Genomic DNA, 27,632 nt, shown 5'->3' on the forward strand with positions numbered 1-27,632 from the left:
GGCACCCGCGAGAGGCCAGGTGTAGGGTAAGGGTGAGACTCAGCATCCCGTTCACTGGGCATCCATCTGCCCCACCTCCGCAGGTAAGGCTGAGTCCTCTGTCGAGTGTCTGCTCTACCCTCAACAGCTGCTCCCAGGAGAAACCCTGTTCTAGTCCCCCCGCAAGTAAGGCTTATTGGAAACACAGCCCTTCACCTCGCTTATGCTCCTTGCTATCTTTGAGTACCTACGACCCACCTCCCCCACCCAACAGGAGACCCAATGAGCGGGAGATGGCCCTCGCCATCAGACCAGTCTTGAGTCCTCCCACTGACAACAGCAGAGCATCTCCCCTCCGGACACCAGCGCCCAAGCCAGGGCCCCCCTGCCTGCTTCCCCATGATCTACCCAGCAGGGGTCTGGGCGGCATCCAACACCCACACACAGCTGTCGCCAGCAGAGGCTGTGCTCCTCCACCTCCTGTGCCAACTGAGACGGCGGCAAGCCCGACGTGTGGGCGGAGAGCAGCCCGGCTGCTGCTCAGAGGGCGCAGAACTCACCTCAAGGATGAGGTCCCCAGGCACGAGGCCGTCGGGGCCCTTGGCAGGACTGTCGTCCTCCACCTCGGCCACGAACACCCCATGCAGGTTCCCACCACATAAGTGCACGCCAAGCTCCAGCTGGGACTTCTTAATGAGAACAACTCGTGGTTCTGGGGTCTTCTTGGTGGCATCTCCCACCATCCTTATGGGGGGGAAAATGAAGCTCTTCAATTGTGCACAGGGAGGGAGGAAGACATGAGAAAGATGAAACAGTGGTGACGCCCTAACTGTTTTCTGCTGCCCGCACCCCGCCACGGTCTCACGAGCTCTCAGAACCACAGGAGCCGGGAGGCGGGCCGACACAGCCTCTAGTTCTAGTGACCCGGTTTGTAGGCAGGATGCTGAGGTTTGGTAGAGGTGAACACATGACCCCGGGTCACAAAGCCACTTGGGAACAGAGTGGAAATCAACACCCCTGCTTTCCAGCCCAGCTGTCCATCACACACCATGGGCTATGTCTTGCCCACCTGGACTGCACTTGTTTTCCTAACTCTATTCTCCTGCAGAGAACTGCAGAGCCAGGCTCACCATCCAGGGCACAACTCATCCAGCAAATGTTTACTGAGCAGCTTCTATGGCCCAGAGGGCACTAAACCAAGAAGCAGGGCCCCTTGCCATCAAGGAACTCACAGCACAGGGACACTGAAAGGCTGGCAAACAAACTGAGTGAAGGAGACGGGACAGCAACGGAACCGAATGAGCAGGACCTCAGCAGGGGAGCCAGCCGGTGACGAAAATTTTGCTGCAGGTAAGTGTAGCCATAATGGGCACAGTGAACGGTCACAAGTAGGAAAGCCCTGAAGATGTCCCAGCTTCCAGCCTCAAGCTTCTGTGAACAGTCCATTAAAGTCGTACCCAAGAAAGGGCTCTGTCCAAGACTGAAGAGTGACTGCCTCAGGACCCAGCCTGTGTGACCCTCCCCCACCTCCCCCGCCAGCTCCTGCCCACACTAATGCCGCTCCCTCCTCCGGACATCTCTTCACGCTCGCCCTTTGCACGGCTAACCCCTCCTCATCCTGTGATGAGCTGTGGCTTAGCTGTCACTGCCCTGCCATGCTCCTCATGACTGACCCATCGTGGCCCCTGGCGCCCCTCCCAGCACTCTGGCCGTGCTGCACATGCCTGGACACTGGTCTGCCACCCTCAAACCTAGAGCTCCTTGGGGGCAACACTGCTGTTGATGGCCAGAACCTGGGGCCTGGCTGGGGGATGACCGTGGGATTCTGTCTAAGGACAGAACCAGAAAACAAGTGAGTGAGAAAAGGAGGAGAGAAAGAAAAAAGGCAGAGCTAAGAATGAGTCAGTGAGAAAACGAGAGAAAAAAAGGGAGAGAGGGCAGGACGGAGGGAGGAAAAAAGAACTGGCGTGCTCCCCACCCCAAATCCTGACAAGCCGGTGTGCCGTCTGCAGCGCAGGGCGGCGCTGGGACCCACGTCCCTCAGAGGATGTGTTTGGGCCCCAACAATGACCCCCCGGACCCACCCCACTCAGCCAAGGCGCACGGATGGAAGGCTCATGGCATGCATCTGCTGACCTGGAGCTGGGGGTGCTCTGCTTGGCCGGGGGTGTGCCAGGGCCCTCGTCCTGCTCCATCAGTGGGTCAATGACAGAGGGATGCTCCGGGGTGGTGGCACCGCTGCCCTGGAGAGTGGAGTGGGGACTGACAGGGTCCAGGTGGGAGCTGGGGACAGAGGACAGGAAGAGTGAGGAGTAGCATGCAGCCGGCCGGAGCCACCCCATCTCTGGTGGTGACCGGGTCTGGGACGTGAACAAGGACCAGGTCACGCAGCTCTGTGACCCGAACCCTGAGGAGAGCAGGCGCCTCAGGAGCCTGGACTCGGTCACCCAGCTGCAGGATCTGCCTGTCCTCAACTCGGGGACCCTCTGCAAAGGGGTCAGCCTGGGGACCCATGAATTCACTGTTCTCTTTTCCTCTGCATGTGCATTTCAGCCCTTCCCTTCACAGGCGCTGCACGGCAGGGGCACGTCTCACCCTTTCCTCACCTGTCCTGCCACCCACAGCACAGAGGCAGACGGGGGCAGGTGTCCAGTGTCTGCTCGTGGAGTGGGGCCAGACCACTCTGTGGGAGCGTCCGCCCGGGGCCGCAGCTCCTGCCTGCTCCACATACCCATGCCGGGGCTCCCTGCTGCACGCGGGACCCAGCCACCTGTTTCCACACCCTATTTCAGGAGGGAAAACCATCCCTCCATACGTCCCTTCTCCAAAACCCAGGGCTGGTCGATTCCTCTCTCATGGCAGCGGAATCCCCAGAATTTGCAGCTGGCACGCAGGTCTCCCCACAGCGAGCCACGCACCCGCCGCACCCGTCTCTCTTCCTGCGGCTCCCGTGCCCCCTAGGAGGCCAGGGCCTCACCTGGACCGGGAGTGGCCGCTCAGCTGGTGCATGTGTGGGTTGTACTGGGCCAGGATGGTGATGGTGTCGCACTGCTGCCCGATGATGAGGCGGGCCTGCTGCTCCGTGGCGCTCCGCAGGTTTATGCCATTGAACTAGGAGACACCGGGAGCGGGCTCAGTGATGGGAGAGGAGGGCGTGGAGGAGGGCCTGGGCACTGGGGAGGGGAGGGGAGGGGAGGGGAGGGGAGGGGAGGGGAGGGGAGAGGAGGGGAGGGGAGGAGAGGAGAGGAGGGAGAGGACGGCAGCTCCCGCTCACCTCAAGTAACTGGTCCCCGTACTCAAGGCCGGCCTGGTGAGCAATGCTCCCCCCAGTCACCTTGGAGACGTAGACACCGCCCTTCTCCCCGCTCACGATGGAGATGCCCAGCGGCTCCGAGCCCTTCTGCAGCTTCACATGGCGTGGCTCCTCCACGTAGGGCCTTGGAAGAGAGCCAACAGTTTTGGGGACTCAGGCTCAAAGGAAAGGTCTGGGGAAGATCTGAGGTCAGGCATGCAATCACTACGCAGAAAGGGCCAGGGAGCACAGACGCTCCTATGGTGACACAGCTGGATGGGAACACGATGAAGTCCACCTTTGTACGACGGTGATACACAACCGCATGCAATACAGACACGACCCCCCACCCGCGGATGGACACAGAAGCACCCAGTCCCAAAGACACCAAGAAGGGTCTGTGTGAACTATAAACACTGATATCCGCGGGGAAAAGGCACGCAGGTTTCCCTAACAGGAGAGGAGTGGCCTCGCAATGTGCAACGTACAAACCTCCAGTGGGGTCTCAAGACGCCCTTGGGGCAAAAGGACTGCTTTCTGGGGTGATATTCACCCAAGAAGGGGCAACATTAAATACCAGTTTTTATATTTACCAGGACACAGAGGATGCAAAATGATCATGAGATTAAGCTGCTGCAAACCGGAGGCACTAAAAAGGGAGCGGGGAGGCTGGGAGCAAGGCGGCACCATGCACCCACTGGCCCCGGGGAGCCGCCCACCGCACCGCGGGGGATAAGGGGCGCAGGGGGGGCTGGGGTGGGGACCTCCTGTCGGGCCAACCTCACGCTCCTCAGGGAGGAGGACATGGGCCTGGCAGCCACAGGCAGTCTCAGGAGGGATCTGTGGTGGTGAAGGCATCTGGAAGGTGCAAGAGGTTAGAAAGCAGAGCGGGGGTGATCGGAGGAGGAAGACAACCACAGACGCCTGGAACGTGACAGACAGACAGACAGACAGTTAAGTGACCCCGAGCCGCCAGGCCCCCCGCTGCATGCTGCCCGAGCTCCTCTTCAGGACAAGACTGCAGCCAAAGGCCAGGGGAGGGGACAAGCAGAGCGCCACCCCGGAGGGCTCCCTCCTCCAGAGCACATGTAGGGGAGGGGTGGGGGGGTGCGGGGGTGGTCCACGTGCTGAAGGGCAGGCAGGCAGAGGGGGGCCCTTTGGGAGGGAACCCTTACTTTTTAATCTCCCGAATGATTTAAAATTTTTATAATATGCACAAGAGTTTTGTCAGAACAATAAGGCTGCTTTGTAAAAGAAGTTCATAAAGTATACTTAACACTACAAACAGATTAAGGAGGAAGTTTATGTATGTAAAACAACATAAATAAAGCATGTATTTAAACTGTATATATACATACACACACACCTCAGAAGGTGAAACAACAGCAACTGAACCTCGGGTTGATGAGATTATGTGACTTTTTTTCTTTCTACTTTTCTAGTTTCCCCAGTTTTCTATAATGATAGTTAACTTGAGACTGAGGAAAAGAGGGACTATTTTTAGTAAGTAACCCATTCTTCAGTCAGGTCACACATGTTAAAGTTTATGTCACCTAAGCGCTGTGAAGGCAGGAATCACCGACCCTGTCACACACACTCGCTCACACACACACACACCGGTTCTCTGTGCACCGCAGAGAAAGCTAAGGGGATGTCTGAACCGCATGTGATAAGGTCCCTTCTGCTTCTAAGGAGCCCCCTTCAGTGGGGGGAAAGTCTTGTTCTCTCAGTGACCTGAGCTGGGGGGTTCAGTAAAACCTCACACCCCCAGGGCCGGTTTGTGCTCCTGTCTGCACGATGCAGGTGAGGCCATCATGAACACGTCCACGTGAACTGTGCTGACTCCCCTGGGGGCCCAGGTGCCTTGGCGGTTATGGGTACACTCTGTTCTCCAGTATACACTTGCTAGGTGTGCTGTCTTAACAGGTTCAGATCGTAAATGAGATTTTCTTAACTATGGGCCCACCCAGCAGCGTCTCTCCCATGGCTTGCAGCTACAAGGGCCCTCAGCTTTCTGGATGTAAGTGGAGGAGAGTAGCTCTAGTCCTAGATTCTAAGTGATTAGATAAAGGTAAGTTCAAGTTTAATCCAATCTCCCACTAGGATCTAGACAGAACCCTTTAAATATATAGATACGATCTGGTAAATCCCACTCTGAAGAACACCAGCGGTGGATGAGGAACGTGCAGAGCTTGTGCAGGAAGGGACCAGCCCTGAGAGGAGGCACTGTCTGGACTGACAGCTGAGATCGGCCTGCATTTCAAAACGAACCAATAAATGGCTAAGCTGTACATGTATGCTTCACACACTCTTTTCCTATGTGTATTTTATCTCACAATAAAAAGCTTGGGGGGCAGGGGGAGGGAGCAAGCGATACAGCTGTGTTCTGGGGCCAAAAAGAAAAGGATAAGAAGGAGTCCTGGGACTTCCCTGGTGGTCCAGTGGTTAAGACTCCACTCTTCTACTGCAGGGGGCAGGGGTTTGATTCCTGGTTGGGGAACTAAGATCCTGTATGTCACGTGGCGCAGCCAAAAATTTAAAAAAAAAAAAAAAAAGAGTCCTGATTCTCATTAGTATAGGCCAGTCACTAACCATGTGACCACAGACAGACCACTCCAACTTTCTGGCCTCGGTTTCCTCATCTTTAAAATGGGGCCGATGATGATGCCGCTGATCACAGGGTTATGTGAGGATTTCACGACTTATTACGTGGAACGTGCTTAAGCAAGGGCCTGGGAAGCAGTGAGCGGCATCACTCCATCACGGTCACTGTCAGGTCGTCCCCAGCATCACGAGCTGGAGCCCCCCTCCTCCCGTGGGCACTCAGTGGAAGGAGCTCACCCTGCTCCTCCAACTGGCCATCCACGTGCGCCCCTCCTCCTGCATCACGTGTCCACAGGACTTCCTCATGACGTCCTGGAGCGAGACACCAGGGGATGCTAGGCGACCCAAACGCCTGCAGCCTCGCCGGAGGTCAACTCTGTCGGAACTCCCCAAACCGCACCACGCCCGGGGCCGAGGGCGCGGCCGAGCGCTGGCCCGCTACAGCAGCGCGCCATCCTCCCCCGTGCCCACTCACCTGTCCTTTCTGCGCTCCCCGAGGGCCGCGGGGTTGACGGCAATCCTGGGCAATGTGGCGGCTGAGGTCTGGGATGGGCTACAGGAGGACAGGCCTTCGACATTCAGAGGAGACTGCGGGGGAGTGCTGCACTCCGAGTGGGACAGCGAGCCTGCCGAGAGGGGTGGGTGAGGGCCGGGCCTGCACCTCCGCTCCTGCAGCCCGGACGCACGGCCATGCGTGCAGGTGCCTCGTGCCTCGCACTCCCCCCTGCATCTCCCGCCAGGGCCCGGGTCCTGGCCCCGCCAGCATGACTGATGGCTGAGACAGGGAGCGAACTGTGAGCGGTGCCCAGACACCCCACCCTGAGGACGGAGGGGGTCAGCAGGGGGAAGGGTCACTGAGAAGTTCTCACCTCTGTCAGAGCCCACGACAGACCGCGGATATCTTGGCGTTGATGGGATTTTAATGCGTTCTGCCTTAAACTGCAAGTTGCTCGAAGACCCTGTGGTTCCACAAGGGGACAAAACTTTAGGCCTGCAATTCAACAGCGCCCCTCACTCCCTCACCACCATCCTAGTAGTCAGGAAACATACACGGTTATGACAGAATGAAAGTGGGCCCTGCCATTTATCCGCGAGGGGGTCTCAACGTGGAACAGTCAGGGAAAGCAGAGGCCTAGCCCCAGTACGTGAATAAACCGTGCAGGGCTAGGCTGCTTCAGAACAGCATCCCACAAGTCTCGCTTCCAGCCCCGAACAGAGACAGCACCCCACGCGACAGGCGCGACTGCCGGCCTTGTGTCCACAACGCCGGAAGCAGCTCCACCAGAGTCTCTTTGAGACAACTGCTAGCCTCGACTCTGGGGTGCGTTTTCCGTAAGTGATCGGCAACACGACATCCCCCAGAATGACCTCAGGGTCAGGGAGCAAGGCTCCTGGGCCAGGGGTCACCAGAACAACTACACGGCCACTGTGGGAAGCGGCAGGAAGGCCACAGGAAAGGGCTCTGGGTGCAGCGTGGAGCCAGCCTCGGCCCCCAGACGGGAGAGGGGCTGTGTGTGTGGGCCGCCAGGAGGTCTGGGCATGAGGATGCGGGTGGAGATGAAGAAAGGCTGGTGCCTGCTCTGGCGAGAAGGCCCCAGTGGCTCAGTTACCGAGGCGGGCGCTGGAGGGCAGGGAGTTGCACCCGTGGGAGGCTCTCATCTCAGAGCAGTCGCTGCAGGCCCTGGGGCTCAGATCCAGGCTCAGGCGGCCCTGGTGCTGGACACTGTCGAAAAGCAGACAAGTGAGGGGCTCGGGAGAAGGACCAGGTCAGGGTAACAAGTGGCTGGCCACCCTGAGGCCCTCTGCCAGCTCAGGGAGGCTCAGAAGCGGCTCCCAGTCAGCCGAGGACGGTGACTGCCCGCAGCCACGCTCAGAGGGCCCTGCAAGCGCCAGGCCAGGACCAAGCTCACTGGGACAGAGGGTTTTCTGCAGGGACGAACAGAGGCTCTGCATCCTGGGCGGGCAGGGAGGGGCAGGACGGCACTGAGGCTCTCCCTAGAAGAGCCCGTCCCTGGAAACGGGAGAGCTGAGGGCAGGGAGCCCGCGTTGCCCACGTCAGGCTGGCCCGCATTCAGGCCCAATGATGACCTCTTCTAGCTGTGAGACCACATCTCTTGCCTGCTTAGAGCCTTCCAGTGGTCTTCACTGTAGTCAAAATAAAACCCAAACTCGGGGTTTGTGCCCTATGGCGCGGGCCTTCCTCCTGACTCACCGTCTCTCTGCCAAGCTCCCCTACTCTGTCCCTGGAGCCCACTGCACCATTCTCAGAGGCCCGGGCTGTAGCACCTACAGCCCTCCTTCCTGGAGGCTCCTCCCCCAAGTCGTGTACAGCTGGCCTCTCCTCAGCCTTCTGGTCACGGCAGCATCCCCCTGCACGGGGCCCTCTCCACCGCCCAATATAACTTGCCACCCTCTTCCGAGTCACAGCCTAGCCTGTCAACACTTTAGGGTCTTTAGGACCATTCAGCACCATCTGGTATCACTCTGTTCTCTTTTTTGGTCGTTCCCCACTCCCCGCCTCGGCCCCAGCCCCTTGAACACAAATGCCACAGGAGATGAAGTTTGTCTACCTAATTTTTCACTGTAGCCCTCTAGAACTGTAGCAGTCCACGGCATGTAGTCTGTGCTCTATTAAAACCTGTCAAGTCATCGAATGAATGAGTGACCTTGAGCCAATCCATTCATTTTCTTAAGGCTCAGTTCCTCATCTATCAACCAGAGACAGTAATAGTAGGGTGGCTCTGGTGACCAAGTGAGATGATGCTTATAAAGGTCTGAGGACAGTACCTGGCATGTGAGCACTCAGCTATCAGCTGCCTTCTCTACCATCGTCGTACAAATACCTTTTCAAGCTCCACGCTGGTAAATAAAGAGAGCGACCTTAAAGTTTCCTTTCCCCGGGGCCCCAGCGCTGCTCTACCCGGCCTCTTCCCAGCTAGGCAAGGGAACCCCTCTATACACAGTGGCCTTATGCCCAGGTGGGCTTGGATGGCTGGGGTACAGGGAAGCACAGGTGGCTTCACATACCTGGGATGCAAACCCTGGGGGCCAGCCTCTCTGGGGACAGGCGGAGAGCTGCAAGGGCCGACCCTGTGGCTGCGCACGGTGTAGATGGGGTTCCTCAGGACGGAGCTCACAGTGGTGCTCGGGGTCATACTGCGGGGAACAGTGCCTGCAAATGGGCAGGGTGAGACAGTGGCCCCAAAGCATCCAGCCAGCCCCAGATCTATGCAAGCTTCTGGCCCTGCTCCACCTGTAAGGCAGGAGAACCCTCTTCAGTGCTTCCCATTTCCCAGGCTGCTATGGGGAGAAAGCACTCTGAAAAGCTAAAAGATGTCACTGATAGAAGACTGAACACTCCAGACAGGTCAGCAGTGGCTAGATCTTTGAGGACACACAGCAGCTCCCTGAAATGACAGTCTCCACTCTCCCTGGGACTGGGCGGCCCTGGGAGCCCGCATCGACCCTCCTCCCCGGCCCGGCCCGGCCCTGCCCTGCCAGCTCACCCACAGACGCCCTGCTGGGGTAGAAGGGGGGGTTGCTGTGCCGGCTGGAATGCCCTGGCGAGTAAGGGGACCACTCCTGGAGATCTGGGGAGAGCTCTCCACTGGCCGGGACACTCTTCTGCTCCTGCAGAACCAAAGGCAAGAGGCAGTGGCTGGAAACAGGGAACACACAGGCATTTGCAAGCGATTTCTATCCCTCACGACCTAGCTTCTCCCACTCAGACACATGACGTGACATTTGGGAGAGGTCGTTAACTCGTTTATTCATTCATGTTGCCTTACACATCTGGAAGAGAAGAACTTCCTTCAAAAATACTTCGGAAGAAAACCACACAGAAAGAATCTGTTCTTTCGAATAAACAGCTCTTGTGTGTAGAGAGGGTGGAACACATGGGTGCATCGGGCACACGTATGTAGCAACTCCACACCACCTGCCCAGCCGTGTGAAGCTCCGTGTCTGCTGAAAGTAACACGGATTTGTTCTCCTGCTCACAGCAATCTCTCCCTTCTGGAAATGACCACAGCACCCACAAAAACAAGCCGGCCTGTCCTGCTGCCGGCTAACAGATTCACACGTGCTATCTTGACTCCCTAAACCCTTTGAGGTGGGTCCTTGCCACTTGGGTTTATTGCAATACAAGTTCAAAAGCTTCTTGCTCAATAAGCAAATCAAACCCCACACCCAAGAAAGCATTGCCCTCTTGGTGTCATATTACCGCTATCATGCACACCCCAGGCTACTTTCTAATCTCCTAAAGGGAGACTGCTTCCTGCCCGCACTCACCTGCCATTTCCCCCCCCCACCCCCGCGCCCGCGCGTGCAGGTGCTGAGAGCAGAGGCAAAGGAGCCAGGGCTAAGCCTGAGCTGGGGGATGCCAGTGCGGGCGGGCACAGATCCCTGTGTGGCCCGCCCCACCTCCACCTCACCCTGACCCACTCCAGGGCTGAGCTCTACCTCCAGGAACTGAGCAGAGATCACTACTGGAGCGAGCTTGGGCCGAAAGCTGGGAGCGGACTTTGGCCGGCGGCGTTTCTGCCCCAGCTCATCCATCTTCTGGGAGGTGAGGTCCTCGTCACAGGACTTCTTGGCCGGCAGGTAGGAGGAGTCCCCATCCCCTTCAGGGTAGTAGCTGGAAGCAATGCGGACCCTGGCCTTGCGAGGGGGCGAGGCGTGCATGGGCTCCCCGGGGTCCATGTCGGGGGGCAGGGCACTCGGGGGGCTGGTGGATGGGGAGCTGCCCACTAGAGTGGCCTCTGACTCAGAACTGGTTTCCAGTTTGTGCTGGAACTTAATGGAGTCACCCCTCCTGGGAGGTTTTGGGGGCGTCAGAGGTCCCACCCTCTTGGAGGGCAGGGGGGAGTAAGCAGGCCCAGGGCCTGGGAGCAGGTAGTCTATTTTGGGGGGCGTCTGGGGGCGTTTGAAAGTGTTTGGGTCAAAGATAGACTTTCTTTGCTTTGGCTTCTTGTAAACGGAGAGCTTCTCGGGTCCTGCCGTGGAGCTGAGCACAGCCTTGGGCCAGGTCCCGCCGCTGTTGGCATTCTCGGGCTCTGCCTTGTCCAGGCGGGCCTCTGCCTCCCCACAGGGGCCCACCTCAGTCTCGAAGGGCAGCAGTGGCCGCCGGCTACGCACGTCCACCGGCCCAGAGCCACGCTCCCCCGAGGCGTCCGAGCGGAAGGGGCTCAGGCTACGCTCGGAGGCGCTGGGACAGGCCTGGGGGGAGAGGGGGAAGGTTCCTCCGGGGAACGGCTTGTGCAGGAAGGAGCTGCTGCCTCCTGGGGGCCCAGACTCCCTCCTGTCGTCCCGCCTGTCGGCGCAGAAGATGTCCGTCTGCGTGGAGCTGTTGTGTTGCATCAAATTCCGTTTATTCTGAGCCTGGACCTCCGGGCCATGGGCTCGGAAGCTCAGCATCTTATCAGAGTCCTTGATGTTTTCAAAGATGTTCTGGCCGCTCCACGACGCGCTCTGAGGGAACACCTAAGTAGGGGTTGCAGAGGAGTGAGGAAGAGAGCCGGTGAGACCGCACGACCTGGAGCTGCCACCGAAAAATATCCCTGAAGGTAGAGCGATGGTCAGGAATGGGCCATACACACCCCAAAGTTGGACAGATGGACAGACGTGCAGGCATGTACACCTCGCCAACAGGTGAGGCTTGCTCACAGCCAGGCCACTGGGAACCCACAGGAAAGACACAAAGTTCCCTTGACTTTGAGCACTTTCTGAAATCACCTGCACTGTGTCCTGCCTATTTTTAGAAATTATTAAATGTAAATATAAAAAATTCACTGTTAAAGGCATCTTACGGTACACCTAGACAATGGAATACTGTTCAGTGATAAAAAGAGACAACGTATCAAGCCATGAAAAGACATGCAGGAACCTTAAATGCACAGTACTAAGTGAAAGAAGCCAATCTGAAAAGGCTGCATACTATGCGAGTCCAGCTATATGACATTCTGGAAAAGGCAAAACTACAGAGATAGTCAAAAGATCAGTGGTTGCCGGGGGTTGAAGGGGAGGGAGGGATGAACAGGTGAAGCCCAGAGGATCTTCAGGGCACTGAAATCACTCTGCAGGATACTGTAATGGCGGATACACGTCATTATACATTTGTCTAAACCCGTAGAATGTACAACCCCAAGAGTGAATCCTCACGTTAACTACAGACTTTAGTTAATACTAATGTATTAATATTGGCTCATCAATATTACAGAGCAGAAGATATGAGAACTCTCTGTACTAACTCAACTTTTCTGTAAACTTAAATCTGTTCCCCAAAAAGTCTATTAATTTTAAAATAATTTTTAAAAACATCTCTTAATGAAGTAGATGAGCCTTTTTCCAACCTTCTTAGAAAAGCTGATAAGAAGTACAATAAACGCCCTTAAACCCATTTAGATTCAACAATATTCTGCCCAATTGTATCTATTTATACTGCAGAACATTCGAAAATAAGTTACAAATATTATGACGTTTCACCCGAACAGCTTTAGCACGCATTTCTCCCAAATAAGGCCATTCTCCTGTATAACCCCAATACCATCATTATACCCAGGAAAAGTAACAATTCCCTAAGATCATCTAATTATCCAGTCCAGATCCAAATGTACCCCCCACCTCCAAAGTGTCCTTCATAGCTAGGTTTTTTTGCTTCTGGGTTTTGGGTTTTGGTTTTGAAACCAGGATCCAGTCAGGGTTCATGCATACCTTGCACTTATAAATCAAGACCTTTTTTCCAAGGATCCCAATGATGTGGAGAAGTGGCTTGGGCACAAGGAGCTGGGGCTCTGCCTGCCCCAAAGAGGGCGAGAGCAGAGCCAGTGCAGGGCGGGGGCCCTTACCTTCAGGAGGGAGAGGGTCAGGGAGTCCTGGCAGCTCCGCAGCAGAGATTCACACTCATTCAGAGACTTGTTGTCCAGTGCAATGCCATTGATCTAGGGCCAACAGAGAGCCTGTCAGGCCCACCACCAGGATAGGCGTTCTGCCTAGCTGCTGACGCACGCTGGACAGTGGGCCTTGTTCTGTAAGATGCCCCCGTCTGGAGCTGGCAAAGGAGAGAAAGCCCCTCCCCAGTTAAGGCCCTCAAGGTCCAGTTATGGGGCTTCTGAGGCAAATGAAACACACAGCCTTAAAAGCACTCTGGGGAAGTGACTTTGACTGACTGGGACCAGAACACCACGGGTCCCAGAGGGACATCCCGGACCCGCCGCTTCCTGCTGCGTGATGCTGGACCACGGCTCAGAATTCTTTCAAGAGCAAAAAGGAAAACAAACACGGACGCCCCCCCAGGGGCGCGAGGAGACTGAAAACGAGATCATGATGTGGGAGGCTGGACCCACGTGACATGAAGTATCATCGCAAAGACTCCTACAGCCCCTCACGCCTGAGTCTCTGTCCGCACCCCTCTCAGACACGTTCCAGTCCTCTTTAAAAGTGTATGTGCAATAGGTGAACGGTGAGACCGGGGTGCACCCATACCATGGAGTCCTACCCGGCTTCGAGAAGGACCACAGCATCAGCACATCCAACCACGTGACGGAGCTCACAGCACGAAGCCAAGTGGAAAAGGCCATCTCAAACGGGCAAGTACTGTAGACTCTACTTATACAATATCCTCCAAATGACAGACTTATAGAGCTGGAGAACAAATTAGTTGCCAGGGCTTATGATGGCGGGGAGAGGGCATGCTTAGGACTGCGGGGGTTAACAGAAAAGGGTGACATGAGGGAGATCTTTGTGGTGGTGGACAGCTCTGTATCTTGATTATTTTTATCCTAAAATGTGATAACAGATTTCATAGTTACGTAAGACGTAACCATTAGATGGTAACCGGATGATGGGTACGTAGGACCTTTCTGTATTATCTTTGCCACTTCATTTTTTAATATTGTTTAACATTATAACTGAATTATAATTATTTCTGTAATTATTTCAAAATTGAAAGTTAAAAAATATATATATTCAGAGTGATTATCTTGGGGTGGTAGATTAATTTGGTTGGTTTTGTTTTTCTTTATAACTTCCCCACATCTTAAGAGTTTTTTGTAATGGCCATATTGCTTTCAAACTCTAGCTCGCCCCCAAATCTGAAAAACACTGGCAAAGATGTGAAGTAATGAGCTCCCCCAAACACGGCAGGTGGGACTTCTCGGAAGCACAAGGAGGGAATCACATCACGTGTTGAATGCTTATGCCCTCTGATCCAGCGATTCCCCCAGCCGGGACTCTATCCCATGGCGGGACACAGCAGTGGCCATGAAGCACAGTTACAATGGCAAAAAATGTCCTGACTGTCCATCAGGAGACCGGCCCAAAGGCCACTAAGGAACATGCAGTTACTGAAATGACTCAGACAGATCTAAAGATGTGAATCTGGAAGAACCTCAAGGCACGCTGTTAAAAACAAAAAGCAAGGTTAGCAGCAGCACAGTATATACTATGATCACATCTAAGTTAAAAAAAAAAAAAGTGGGAGATATAAGTTTTGAACGTTTGGGGGAGAAAACACAATGAATTGTTAAAAGTAGTTGCCCTCAGGATGGGAACTGGGAGATGGGGAGTCCAGAACCAGAGGAAGGTTCCCTGACACTTACAGCCACGATCCTGTCTCCCACGGCGAGGGACCCCTCTCTGGCAGCCGGGCTTCCGGGCACCACGGCGGCAGCGTACACTCCATTCTCCAGGCTGATGCCGCTGTCTGCAAACCAGAGGTCCCCGGTTAACCCCCGCCCGGGTTGCACGGCCCTCTGGTTGTCTCATCTTGTCTTTACGAGATAAACTTTTAAAAAGGATGTTGGCAGACTGCGACTTGTCCATCCCAGCACCCCGCCCAGGTCACACCACCCAGGGACCCGGTCAGGTCTGGTCTGGCGAATCAAACAATCAGAGACAAGCAAGACCCAGGACCCAGACGTCCCCCTAGCGGGAAGCACATGGGCTGCACTGAAACCACATCAACGCCTAGTTCTGGGAATGAGGGGTGCCCGAAAACACATGCGATCTCTCTGTACGAGAAAAGGGTGCCCTGCCCACCTCCCCAGCCCCTACCTTTATGCCCGCTCAGGTTGATGTGCAGTGGTGTGACCACCTTCCCGCCCAGGGACTTCCTCCGACGCACGACCATGTTGATGGCCCCCTCCCCGTTGAGGAGCGCCTTCATGGCCTGCTTCTTGTCCTTATTGATGAGGTCCACGTCGTTGATTCTCAACAGCCAGTCATTGACCCTGAGGAGGGGGACAGCCAGGTCACTGCCAGCGGAGGCCTTGGGACCAGGGGGCCGGCCCCTGTTGCTCCCATTCGGGGAGCAGAACACCAGAAAGCAGGTACCCCACAAACACATTCAGAAAGGTTTCCTCGGGGCTTCCCTGGTACACGGTGGTTACGAATCCGCCTGTCAATGCAGGGGACACGGGTTCGAGCCCTGGTCCGGGAAGATCCCACATGCCGCGGAGCAACTAAGCCCGTGCGCCACGACTACTGAGCCCACGTGCCACAACTGCTGAAGCCCGCGCGCCTAGAGCCCGTGCTCCGCAACGAAGAGTAGCCCCCGCTCACGGCAACTAGAGAAAGCCCGCGCGCAGCAACGAAGACCCAGCACAGCCAAAAATAAAAACAAACAAATAAATAAATTTATTTAAAAAAAAAAAGAAAGAAAGAAAAAAAGAGAAAGCTTTCCTCTTCTAGGAAGGTGGAGTGGTTAAGCTGGCAAGGGTTGGAGCCTGGTTTCAAACCCTAGCTCTACCACTTACTAGCGGCACGGCGTAGTCCCTCTGGGCCTCAGTGCCCTCATTTGTAAAATGGGGGCAACAGAAGCACCTACCTCATGGGATTGTAAAGACTAATGAATTATATGAAGTACTTAAACTTAGCAAATACCAAGCACTATGTAGGTGCTAATTATTATCATCACTATTTCATGGGATGAGCAGGCAATGCACATTCCAGACTCTCACACACTTCACCTGAGCCCCTTACTACACAGAGAAGCAAAAGGCAGCACCTGGTGATGGGAGAAAGGCCAGATTCAGAGGCGATTCGGAGTCCGAGCAGCCTTTAAGAACAATGTTAGCAGTTAAGCCTGAAAGCCTCAACAGCCTCTGTGAGGCCCCCAGGTCCTGGGATGCGTTCATTTAAATGCCACCTGGCTCTCCAGGTCCTCTGCATTAGGTCAGAGGGGAACTGTCACCTTCCCTCCAGAGCCCGGAGCCCTCTACACTCACCGTAAGCGGCCATCAGCAATGCTTCCTTTGTCCACTTTAGTGACAAATATGCCACAGTCCCCCGGCAAACAAGGCTCATTCACACCCTCTGCCATATCGAAACCAAGTGCCTTCAAGTCAATATCCTCCTGGCAAAAGAAAAGTGGCCGGGTAACACAGGAGACCAAGCTGCTACTGCATGGGGCTTGGACAAGTGCAGGGAAAGGATGCATCCACACCCTGGGAGAAAAAGCTGACCTCCCAACTGGCAGCCATGAAGCTGGGGGGCCCTGCAAGAGGGCCATCCTTTCCCTCCCCCATCCAAAGCCGTCACGTTGAGGAGAGCTGGGGAGAGAAGACACAAGGGCGGTTTACCGTCTCCCTTTCAAACTCCACGACTTCTGTTTCCCACTCCATGGAGTCTGTGTCAATGGCTGAGTCGTGGGAGCTGTGGGCCATCAGCTGCCGGAACCGGGCCTCCTTTTCCAACTGGGATTCCATCTGTTCCCTGTGAACAAAGAGAGAGCCATGGCAACGGCCCTCTGGGAGGCAAAGCATCCCACCAAAGTCCACTCGGAAATGAGGTGGACCATTCCCCTCCTCCCTCATACTTCACACCAGCTGCCTCATAAACCCAAGGCTTCTTGGGTACCAGTGAGTTTTCATAGTTTTTTTGTTTTTGTTTTTTTTAAGTCTCAGAAAATTGCCCCTAATTTATCTAGGGGTTTAATGCAATTCTTACAGAAATGCCAGCAAGACTTTCTGTAGGCAGGGATAAGACTATTCTAAAATATACACAGAAAGGCAAAGGAATTAGAACAGCTAAACCCATTTTGAAAATGAAGAATAAAATGGGAGAAATCACTCTACTTGATCTCAAGACTTATTATACGGCTACAGAAATCAGGACCGTGTGGAACTGCCAGGAAGACAGACACATGGATCAACGGAACAGAACAGAGGACCCAGAAACAGCCCCACAGAGTACAAAAGGTGCAGAAGTAGTTCAGTAGAGGAAGGATGGCCTTCAACGAATGATGCTGGAGCAAGCGGACATCCTGGCAACAGACTCTCAACCTAAACCCCATACCTTATATAAAAATTAACGCAAGACCTATCACAGATTTAAATATAAAACTAAAAAACTTCTAGAAGGCAAGTATAGGAGAAAAATCTTTGAGATCTAGGACTGGATTAAGGGTTCTTAGACATAACACAATCCGTTAAAAGTAAAAAAAATAAAAATCAGCAAATCAGATTCGATCAAAATAAAAAGCTTTAGTTCTCAGAAAGATCCAGTGAGGAGGACGAAAAAAGACTCAGAAACCTGTTAACATGCCCCAGTAACATCCTTCTTCCTAGAACCTGGGCCCAGATGACCTCTCCATTTCCTCAGCACTGCCCGGTGGGTTCCTGCCACACCCCTCACTACTGCCGTTTCCAGCTCGACTGGACACGCTCCCATGTCCACACCTTTGCCTGAACCGTGCTCAAGAATGTGTGGCCGGCTCTAGGAGGCCACGCAGCCCACGGGTAGTCCTTCTCCAAGCTTTCTTCCCCGACAGAGAAGCAGCTCTGTACTTCATGCTCACCACACACGGCTCACCTCTCACCCACTAGGCACATACATCTGTTGCTTCTACAGACGGGGGTTTCCTGGGCAGCGGCAAGGACTCCCTCACCTGCATCCCACTGGTTAGAGAACTTAGCTCAGAGAAGGTGCAAATACAAATGCGCTGAATGAACAAACAAACGGAACTTGACATTTCTTAGAAGTTCCAGGCAACTCCAGCTCAATTAACGTGCAAAACCTCCTCCCGTGCTCAAGCCCCCGAGGCTCCAGGCTTTGCCTTAATTTCATTCCACCACCTGCTAGACCCTAACTGGGTGCCTGGAGAGAATCTGTCCCTTTGCCGCTTGACCCCCGGGATTTTCTTAGAGTGCTCAAGCCCCAGGGCTTCTGGGTTTTCCCGGAGTAAATGAAGCTGTTTGCCTTACGTTAGGAGGTTCTGTTGAACGGGGAAGAAGGGGAAGCTGTCACCCACTTCCGGAAGGCGTCCCTCGGCTGTGCGAGGCTTGCACGCTCACCAGCTTCCAACCACCCTATCGGTTCAGGAAGCCTCACGAGCAGGCGGACAGCCACTGCTTCTCAACTACCCGGTCTGGCTCTGGACTGCACTGACGATTGGCATCTGCCGATTTCTCTTCTTCAGCTTGGATCCCTGTATTTTCAGTACACTGCTAGGGGCCACCAAGTCTGAAGTAACACCCCTGGGAGCAGCGCTGTAACTGAGGGGATGCTGTCTGACACCCCAAACAGCACAGACTGCTGAGCGGTAGTCACAACCGCCTTCAAAAACGCTGCATCAGAATCTGTCATCATTCTGTTTGACTGCATGCTGGTCTCTCGGATGGCCCTGCCTTTGGTCTGTCTCCGTGTATTGTGAGCCCCACAGGGCAGGGACCCGGCGGCTTGTGCCTCCCCCGGGGCCTGGCCCCCACGCAGCAGGCACCTGGCAAGTCCTTGCTGAGTTGCCGAATGAATGAGGGAGGGAGGGAGGGAATGAATGGACAACACATGCCTGCCTGTCCCCCAGGGGCAGGGACCTTCCTTCCGATGAGCCTTGGCACACAGTGCCTGCCGACCCCGACTCACGCACCAAAGGGCCGCTGCCACGCTCTGTGCTGATCTAAGGATTTCTAATTAACTCTCAACAGAGAGGCAACACTCGGACACATTTTACGGACTGACCGAGTAAGGCAGAGTGAAGGGACAGACTGCCGGGCCTGCTCACGGGGCTGCCTTGTCCTGACGGAAGCGGACACCGTGCTCCCGGGCGCCAGCGCACCCCAGCAGGCGCCCACCCCAGCGTACTTGAGCTCCTTCAGCTCCCGGCTGACGTCGTTCTTCTGTTTGCGAGTGTCATCCAGGCTGCGCAGGGCCTCAGCCAGTTCGCTCACCGCCCGGTCCCGCTCCCGCCTCAGGTTGTCACAGAGCGTCCTGGCAGAGGGGGCAGAGGGCTAGGTCACTGTGAGGGGCAGGGGACAGAGGACTCACGGCTTGCAGTGAGGCCGGCAGCCTGTGCTCCCGAACACCCCAGATGCACAGATGGAGCGCTTGAGAGTCTGGAGGCAAGGCCACCCAGGCCAATCCCACACAGAGACAGAGGGACACTGGGGACCTGGCAGAGGAGACACCCCCACGGTTACCAGGCAACGAGCATCCGCTTCTGAACGTCCAGTGTCCGTCCCACAGGTTCAGCCTCAGTGTGCCTGGGGTTAACGACCACGCTCCCACCCGCGCAGCCCACCTGGCAAGCCCCTGTGCTCCAGCACCGGCCAGACACTGCACCACTACCCACGTGCAGGCTTTTCTAGAGATGCCCTCCACCCTACAACTAGACTGAGCCCCCCACTTGGACAGAAATCATGTCTTAGGCATCTCTGCAGCCCGGAGCCCTGTGCAGGTGGGAAGTGCAGGCTTAACAGCTCTCTACTAACAGACGTGTGGCCTCTGGGCTCCCAGGATCAGCTCAGTCACTCAGAGAGGTAGTGGGGACAGGTGACCAGGAAGCAGGAGAGTCTGTGCTGTGCTCTGTGCCACCTCCAGAACGGCATCCTGCCACTCGATGGACCCTGAGGGCTGGTCCCCACTTCTCCTTGGCCCCAAATCTCCTCCAATCCGGAACCTTCATCTCCTGACCAGCCCAGGTGGACATCAGTCTCTCCAAACGGCCGCAAGGGATCTTGCAGAAACCCTCAATGACCAAGTCCTCACTTATCGCCATCATCATCACCATCACCACCACCACCAGCAGCAGCAGGGCCTCTCCTGGCTTTATTCCAGGCCAAGGGCCAAGTCTACACTCCTGGGCTCCCCTTCACAGGCCCTCACCACCTGCCCTCAGGAGCCCTGCCAGCCGCTTCTCCTGTGACTCACCAAGTGCGCACCCCACTCATGCCACAACCAGTCCCAGCTCTGCCCTGAGCTCACCATACACCTTTGTTCACGATGGGCCCTCAGGTTGCAACACCCATCCCCCCTTCTCCACCTGGAAAAATGCCACTCGAGCTTTAGTTCCAGCACGAACACCATGCTTTCTGCGGAGACCTCCCTACCCGCCCCCCAGTTCCCTGCATGCCCCCACGAACTCACTGTTCACGCACCTCCCTCCCCCCGACCACCCTGTCCCACGAAGCTGCCTGTAGCCCCCGCGGTGCCGGCCCCTCATGGGCATCACACGTGCCCAGGAGCCTCGAAGGCTGTTTCTCTCCCAGGGTCTCCTTGCTCAAGGGACCTAAGATCCTGGCACACAGTAGGCGCCCAATGAATACTGGCTGAAAGAACACATTTTTGAAATGTCAGTTGCAACAGAAACCCCCTATGAAAAAAGCCTGGCCTTATACCACTTTACGGGGGTCCATGCTGTGGACACAGCATGTCCTCGGACCTCTAGGGTGAAGGGAAATGGGAAGTCGAGACATGATGGAAAATGCTAAAATTCTCACTATGAGGCAAAGCTGGGGCATCACCTAGGGTGAGGAGGGACGACCCAGGTCACACCCACCTTACCTGGAAGGAAGTGGTTATGACTCCGACCCTCCCACAGACCCAGGGCACCACGGGGAGACCCGAGCCCATGCGGCCCCGGGGAGCCCCATACCGGATGCTGTCCCGCTCCGCCACAATCTTGTCCCGCTCCTGGAAGGCCCAGTCCCGCCGGCACTTGGCCACATCCGCCTCCTGGAGGGCTTCCTTCAGCTCCTGGCACAGAGCCTTGCACTGCTTTCGAAGGATTTCAGCCTCCTTGTTGGCTCTCCCCGCGTCCATTGTCACCGTGTCTTTGATCTGGCGGGGGTGAGGGGCAGGCAGAGGGGAAGGTTACCAGGCCTTCTGGCCCAGAAGTGCCCTCCGACTGGTATAGGAGCTGGGGCTGGACTCTCGGGAGCTGGACGGAGGGAAACACTGGGGTCTCGGCCAGAGCCCGTCCCGACACCGCCCCCCACCCCCCATGACTACGTGTTTCACAGCCACGTTCAGACCCCTAGCGATGCTATATTAGGGTCCGCCCAAACTCTCATAGCGCCACACAGAGCCAGGACCAGGGGCCCAGGTGGAATGCCCCCTGGAGGGCTCCTGCCAGACCCTGCCCTGCCACTCACGTGGTATACGTTTTGCCAAGAGCCCACTACATGTCCCTAAAGAGCTCTCGTGACGAACGTGACACGAGGCCCCACTGCAGTGAAGGGTGCAGCACTGGTCACCATGCTCCCCACCTGCTGCGTCTCCAATACAGTTTTTACACTCCAGCATATGGAGTTATTCCTCAATCTGAAAACACACTACTACGTTTGCTGGTGAAGTCCTATGTGTTTCAGTTCCTTTAAAAAGCTGAGATCTAAAGGATTTGCACCTGGACCCCCCCCAAAGCATTACATGCTCCATTAAAATTGCAAATCAAACTCTTTGAAGTGCCCATACAGAAAGCTCCCTCTGTGCCTCTATAATCCTCAGAAAAATGAAGAATGTAACAAATGACAAAGTGAGCATCTACTGCAAGAGTAACTCCTGGTCCGGCTCAAAGGCTTTCTGAAGAAGCAAAATACACGCAACACGAGAACGCGCCTCTGCTCATCCTCCACCTCTCGCAGTACTTCCTCCCTCGCACAGAGCTCCCCCACTTTCTAGCAAATTCAGCTCCCCAAGCAGGACTGGGCATAGGAGATGCAAGTGCATTCGGGGGCAGCAGAAAGACCGGCCCGTCCAAGCGACCAAGCTGGGCTTTCTAGGGGACAACGGCTCTGTCAGAGGGCCTGTCTTGGGAAGCGACCTAGTATCTGGAAGGACCTCCGTGACACGCAGCAGCGCCCCACAGCTTCCCTGTGGGGGACCAGCCGCCCCGGACGGTAACCATGTCCTCCTGACGCCGGCGAACCTTCAGTGGACTTGGCCTGCCCATGGTCAGAGTCTGGACACCGGCCCTTGTGAAGGAAGCCCCTAGATGTGCCCACTCGGAAAGGTGGGAAGCAGGGGAGAGAGGGGTCACAGCTGACCTGGTATCCAGAGTGAGGCAAAGACCCTGACAGGCCCCCCCCCGACGACTGCCCTCTCTTTGCACAACCCACTCTGGAGAAGACAGCAGGGAGAGGGAGGGCAGTGGCAGAGAAAAGAGGGTAAATAAAGAGCGAGGTACAGAGAGAAGGGAGGACAGTGTAGGAAGCCATCAGGGGTCAGAGGGAAAAAGAACCACCGCCCCGGCTGAGCGGAACGAGGACAGTTCTGAGACCAGGAAGCTAGCCTGGCTGAAGGCCCACCTCAGCCAAACCCACCACCACCACCACCGCCACCAAGAAGTGGCTGCTGGAGAGGGGCGGGATCAATCCCCAGGGGTCTCGCAGGCCACGGGGAGATAAGACCCTCCTGCCCACACCTCAGAGTCAGGATGGCCCAGGTCACAGACCTGGCCTACTCTGGCCAGGCGGGGAGTGGTCGTGGCCCAGAAGCCAGATAAACTCAAGAAGGAGCCGAGGAAAAAAAAAAAAAAAGGAAAAAGAGCGACCACATGGAATGTACCAGTCAGGTAGAAGGTATCAACCAGTTTCAGAAATGTTGAAATGTGTGTGCATTGGCGGAGAAAGTACATCTTGGAATTCAGGAATTATATTAGTGCGATTTGCTGATGATATCAGCAGATGATATTGGCCAGAGGTGCTTTGATGTTGGTAGAGTTTCCTCTAGAAATAAAAAATAGGGGGGGAAAAAAAAAAAATAAGAAGCCGAGGGTTTCAGTTCTGGAAGCTGCAGGGGTGGGGGCCTGGGGCTGTCCTCTCTTGCCTGCTGACTGGGATGGGTGCCCAGAGAAGACTCCTGCCTCAGCTGACAGGCAGACTTCACACGCTGCCAGGGCCCCCCTGCCAAGGCCCGGGAACCGGGCTCCAGGCGGGAGGCACACATGAGCCAATGGGGGGGGGGTGACACAGGCCACCAGATCTAGCACCACGGGGCAGTCGGGGGTCTTCCTCCTCCTCTGTGCTTCCACATTCCTACAAAGAGCACGATTGCTCTTTGCCCCCCTTGCTCCCTGGGGGGCATCCATCATCTCACCCCCCTCCAGGGGGCTGCTGGCCTATCACAGGCTCACCACCTTCTACGGGTTTAACACACTGTCCTCGACTTTTTAGCTTACTGACCGACTCAGGCATTTTTAATGTTTTATTCTTCATCATTTTGTTTTCCTTATTTGGTATCAACATTTTCCCCAACAATTAAGCTCTCAAACCAGAATGTGAAAGTGAGGTGACATTTTCTCCAGGGCAATTACCAAGTCCTAACGCATTATATTTGCTCATTAAGAATTTCTTCATTCCAGTCTTGTAAAAATTGCATCAAAGGAAATACTCCTTTTCACAATGGCTTTCGCCTTGATGGTCTGGAGAAGTCTCACTCCCTTTGTAGGAAATTATTGCTGTTTGGCCCATTTTTGCCTATGAAAACAACCTTATAGGATGCACCCTGATCCTAATGGGGTAGTAAGGCTCAGATGGGCATACAAATAGTCCTGATAATAAAGACACAAATCATTCCTACTTTATGCAGATATTATCCTAAGTGTGTTTTCAAGGTTAAACCACCTGATCAGCATGACCACACGGTGAAGCGGATGCTGTCAGCGTCTCCAGTTTGTAGGTAAGGAGACTGAGGCCCAGAGAGCTAGGAGCGGTAAGAGGTCACATGGCTGAGGAGGTCCACTCTCCAAACACAGTCCCCAGCACGGCCTGGGCATCAGGCAGCATCACAGTCCGCAGAGAGGCCCACGAGGCCCTGGCCGCCCCTCGGGCATCAGCTCTGCCTCATGCTCGGTCCAGAGGGCCCTAGCTTCAACAATCCACACACACACACCGTCCCTTACTAAGCTGCCTGACCTTTAACACCTTGCTTTTCACTTCTCACAGGTCAGTGATAAGGCCTTCATTCTAACTGACCTGCACCAAGTAGAACGGAGAGGTATGAACAGAGAACTATCCCGATGGGAAGAAAGTCTGCTCTGATCAAGTTCAGCAGCTCGAAACAAAGCCACACACAAACTAACCGAATGGGAAGGCGGTCTCAAAGAGGGGAGTCCACAGGCCTGTCCAAGCCCCAGCAGGGCACACCTGCTCTTGTGGGTAAGCAGCGTCACTGATGAGGCCTGGCTGCTCAGGTTGGAAAGATGCAGAGAATCCCTACTGATCACTCGGGAGTCAAGCTCAGTGCCTCGATTCCGATGCTGCTGAGCGCCACTCCCCTGATCCTGGAGGCATGCCCCCCCCCAGGGAGCAAGGCTTGAGAAGAGTACTGGGCTCAACCTAGTAGAACAGCTTCCCAGGAGCCCAGACCACCCCTCTAAAGAGCAGACTCCTCAGATGTTGGGGTGAAGGAACACTGAGTGTGCCCTTCTGGACTCACAAGGCCAAAGGTACCCATGGCTTTGGGAACGTGGCCCTGGGATCTCGCTTCTTAAGGAGCAAGCCCTTGAGCTGACTTCCAGCAAGAGACTGATCTACCATCACATCAGCTGTCAGCTCCGGACACCCAGGCCCTCAGCTGAACCTCACCTGTGTCCCCTGCAGCCCGAACAGAGCTGGGCACCGAGTGTGAGCTCAGCAGTTACCCAGGAAGCATCCAATAGCCCAGGCAGCAGCAGGCTGAAGGCTGCTCCCTGCTCCTCTGGACACCTGGGCGTCACAGCCCTCTTTCCCTCGCCACCTTCCTACCTGTCGCAGCACCTCCATCTCCTCGCTGGCCGCCTGCTTCTCAGACGTGCTGCTCTTGAGCTTGGACTCGGCCAGCTCCACCTCGGTCTGCAGCTTGTCCAGCTCGGAGATGACCTGGTCGCGCTCGCTCATGATGAGCTTGTACTCGCTGTACACCGCATCCCGCTCCTCCTTGTACTTCTCTGACTCCTTGGCGGTTTTCGCCTGTGTGGTCCTCAACTCCGTCAGCTCCGACTGCAGCAGCTCCATCTCCCACTGCAGGTCCTTGTTCTGGGCCGTGGCCTTGTTCAGCTCGTGGTGGATGGCCTCGAACCTGGCGGAGAGAGGCAGCCAGGACGAGGGCGTGGGGACCTGCCCAGCCAGCTCTGCCGCGCCGGACAGTCGAGCGTGAAGTTTTGAACGCGGTCATTCTCCACACCCCCAAGAGAGAAAAGTGATGAAGGACCAGGACCCCTGGACCGGGAATTTTTCTCAGCCTTTTACAAATACTGGAAGATGGACTGAGAATTTCATGCCCTCTGCTCTACTGGAAATAACAGTGTTATTTCTTCCACAGTCAGGCTACGTTACCTTTAAAAATAAGAACAAAACAAAGCTAGAATCACAGCCTATGAAAGACAAAAGTGGCCTGAACAATCGTTGAGTCTGAGCACCTCATTTTACAGATACAGGGGATAAGGCCTCAAGACACAGGTGCCTGGCCCAACGCCTCCAGGTTAGCGTGAGAGCACCGCTCGGTCCTTCCAGGCCAGGAAGCACCTGCCATGCAGGCGGCCCTGCAAATTTGCAGCTCTAGAGCAGCATTTCTGAGTGTGGGTTCCTTAGAAACCAATCCTGCACAGAGCTCCATTTAAAAAAAGTGTGCTCTCTGATGACTGACGTTTGGGAAAAACACTGCATTCTGTTCCCTCTTGGGAGATTCTAGCGCACAGTATCGGAGTAAAGGTTCTGAGAAGTTCTGCAGCACAGACACCTGTTTGTGTGCAACCCGGCAATTCCCAAACCCTTTTAAAGCCAGAGAATGCTTTTCATATAAACCTGATAAGCACCCCAGAGAACAGGTATTCTGCAGGAACGTACCTTAAGAAACACTGTTGCAGGGCAGGGGTCACATCCCTACAGATTATCTACCTTAATAGAAAGTGCAACTTTAGAAGAACAATGCCTAGGACAATTAACTTTCCTATCTGCCAGGTGGGTGACTGACACAGAGGGGAGAGGCTTGTGGGGTGACCTGAGAAACAGGACGGTCAGAACACGCCCGAGTCGCTCAGATGGAAGAAAGGAAGGAGCACAAGTGCCAAGACAGTGTCAGGAAAATGTTTCCTGGATGTAAGTAATTTTTGATTGAAAAAGTTCAATTGCTTTTTTTTTTTTACCCCCCAGAAAGTGGCAGAGAGCCTTGCAGATAGGTAACCACAAGCCCACAGAGGAGAGTGGCCCCTGGCAGAGAGGATGCTTTGGCCCTCTGGCCATTCTCTGAGTGCAAGAGACAGGCCAGCTCGCTCGCTCCCCTCCTTGACGGCCTAGGCTCCTACCTCCTCAGGGAGAGGGCGCACTGGTGCTGCAGCTGGATGGCCGTGTCCCTCTGCTGGGTCAGCATCTCTGTCTGCTTCAGAAGGCGCTGGTTCTCCTCCTCTAGCTGCTCCAGGCGGCTCAGGTCCGAGCTGTGGACGGCGACTTTCTCGCTATATCTCTTCCGCAGGGCGTCATAGTCCTTCTTAACCACCTCCAGCTTGTCCATGGCCGTGTCATACAGCTTGTTGAGAATTTCTGATGACCCGTTGTGCTTCAACACCTGGGGACCACAGAGTCACGATTACCAAAGGTCTGAGGGCAGGAGGAAGGACAAACTCGCCTCCGTCTGTCTGGGGGAAAGACTGTTGACAAGGGAGGGGAGGTCACACCCTCTGGCCTTCAGGGGTCTTGAGGTCTGATTCCACAGGCCCCGCTGAGTTGATTCATTCGTTCACAAACGTTTCTTAAGTAGTGTACAGGAAAGAGTCACCATAGCAGGCCTGAGACTTCCATCCTTAGAAAGGCCTGCTTGCAGGTTGACCCTTAGCTGGCGTCCGGGAACGTGAACAGTAAGCAGCTCCCTGGATGATATAAAACTTTCCCGAGTGACAGGAAGGGCTCCCCATGCCTGGACTGGATGAACAGCGTGTTTTCGGCTCAGCACCTGCTTTCTTCTGGGAATCTGAAATTTCAGAGCACACTAAGCAGGGGGTTCCTACGTGGCCAGCTCCCAGTAAAAACCCCGGGCAGAGAGCATCTCATGGGCTTCCCTGGCTACATTTCACACGTGTTGTCACGATTCGGTACTGGGGGAACTAAGTCTGTCCTGTGAGACTCCACAGCGGGAGGACTCTTGGAACCTAGCACCTGATTTCCTCTGGACTTCACACCATGCACCTCTTCCCTTTGCTGATTTTGCTTTGTGTCCTTTTGCTGAAATAAATTTTAGCTGTGAGTAGGATTATACGCTAAGTCCTGTGAGTCCTTCTAGCAAATCACCAAACCTGAGGGTGATGCTGAGGATCCCTGACACAAGTACCTAATATATTCTAGCCCTGTTCTAAATGCTGGTGATGCTGAACAGACACAATGACTGTGGCCTGTGGACCTCTTATCCTGATGGGCCGATACAAACACACAGAGACAGAGGTCGGTAGATAGAGATCAGTTCTCAAATAAAATAACTGGAGAGCATACGGGCTGTCAAGGAAATAAAAAATAAAACAGGATAACGAGCTGGAGAGAGACTTCTGGGCAGCAGAGTAGCTTGTGAGAGAGTCCAT

At 55.0% G+C, this 27,632-nt stretch overlaps 1 protein-coding gene across 6 annotated transcripts in view; it reads right to left on the bottom strand.

The window, feature by feature from the left end:
- Positions 1-27,632, bottom strand: part of DLG5 (discs large MAGUK scaffold protein 5) — a 121,077-nt gene that overhangs the window by 14,525 nt on the left and 78,920 nt on the right. For 3 of the 6 annotated variants that reach the window (XM_032608296.1, XM_032608298.1, XM_032608301.1), the window contains exons 6-24: positions 26,370-26,629; positions 24,832-25,144; positions 20,742-20,926; positions 18,953-19,078; positions 16,453-16,585; positions 16,099-16,226; positions 14,927-15,102; positions 14,473-14,576; positions 12,721-12,813; positions 10,337-11,356; positions 9,382-9,505; positions 8,903-9,128; positions 7,486-7,598; positions 6,745-6,834; positions 6,351-6,501; positions 3,254-3,416; positions 2,957-3,090; positions 2,116-2,262; positions 540-723 (exon numbers count right to left, since the gene is read on the bottom strand). In XM_032608296.1, coding sequence (XP_032464187.1) covers positions 540-723; positions 2,116-2,262; positions 2,957-3,090; positions 3,254-3,416; positions 6,351-6,501; positions 6,745-6,834; positions 7,486-7,598; positions 8,903-9,128; positions 9,382-9,505; positions 10,337-11,356; positions 12,721-12,813; positions 14,473-14,576; positions 14,927-15,102; positions 16,099-16,226; positions 16,453-16,585; positions 18,953-19,078; positions 20,742-20,926; positions 24,832-25,144; positions 26,370-26,629 — 3,870 coding nt within the window. The remainder of the gene's footprint in view (positions 1-539; positions 724-2,115; positions 2,263-2,956; positions 3,091-3,253; positions 3,417-6,350; positions 6,502-6,744; positions 6,835-7,485; positions 7,599-8,902; positions 9,129-9,381; positions 9,506-10,336; positions 11,357-12,720; positions 12,814-14,472; positions 14,577-14,926; positions 15,103-16,098; positions 16,227-16,452; positions 16,586-18,952; positions 19,079-20,741; positions 20,927-24,831; positions 25,145-26,369; positions 26,630-27,632) is intronic. The other 3 variants (XM_032608297.1, XM_032608299.1, XM_032608302.1) reach the window with 1 other exon arrangement.

This window comes from Phocoena sinus, chromosome 16 (assembly GCF_008692025.1).
Source record: "Phocoena sinus isolate mPhoSin1 chromosome 16, mPhoSin1.pri, whole genome shotgun sequence".
Lineage (NCBI taxonomy): Eukaryota > Metazoa > Chordata > Mammalia > Artiodactyla > Phocoenidae > Phocoena > Phocoena sinus.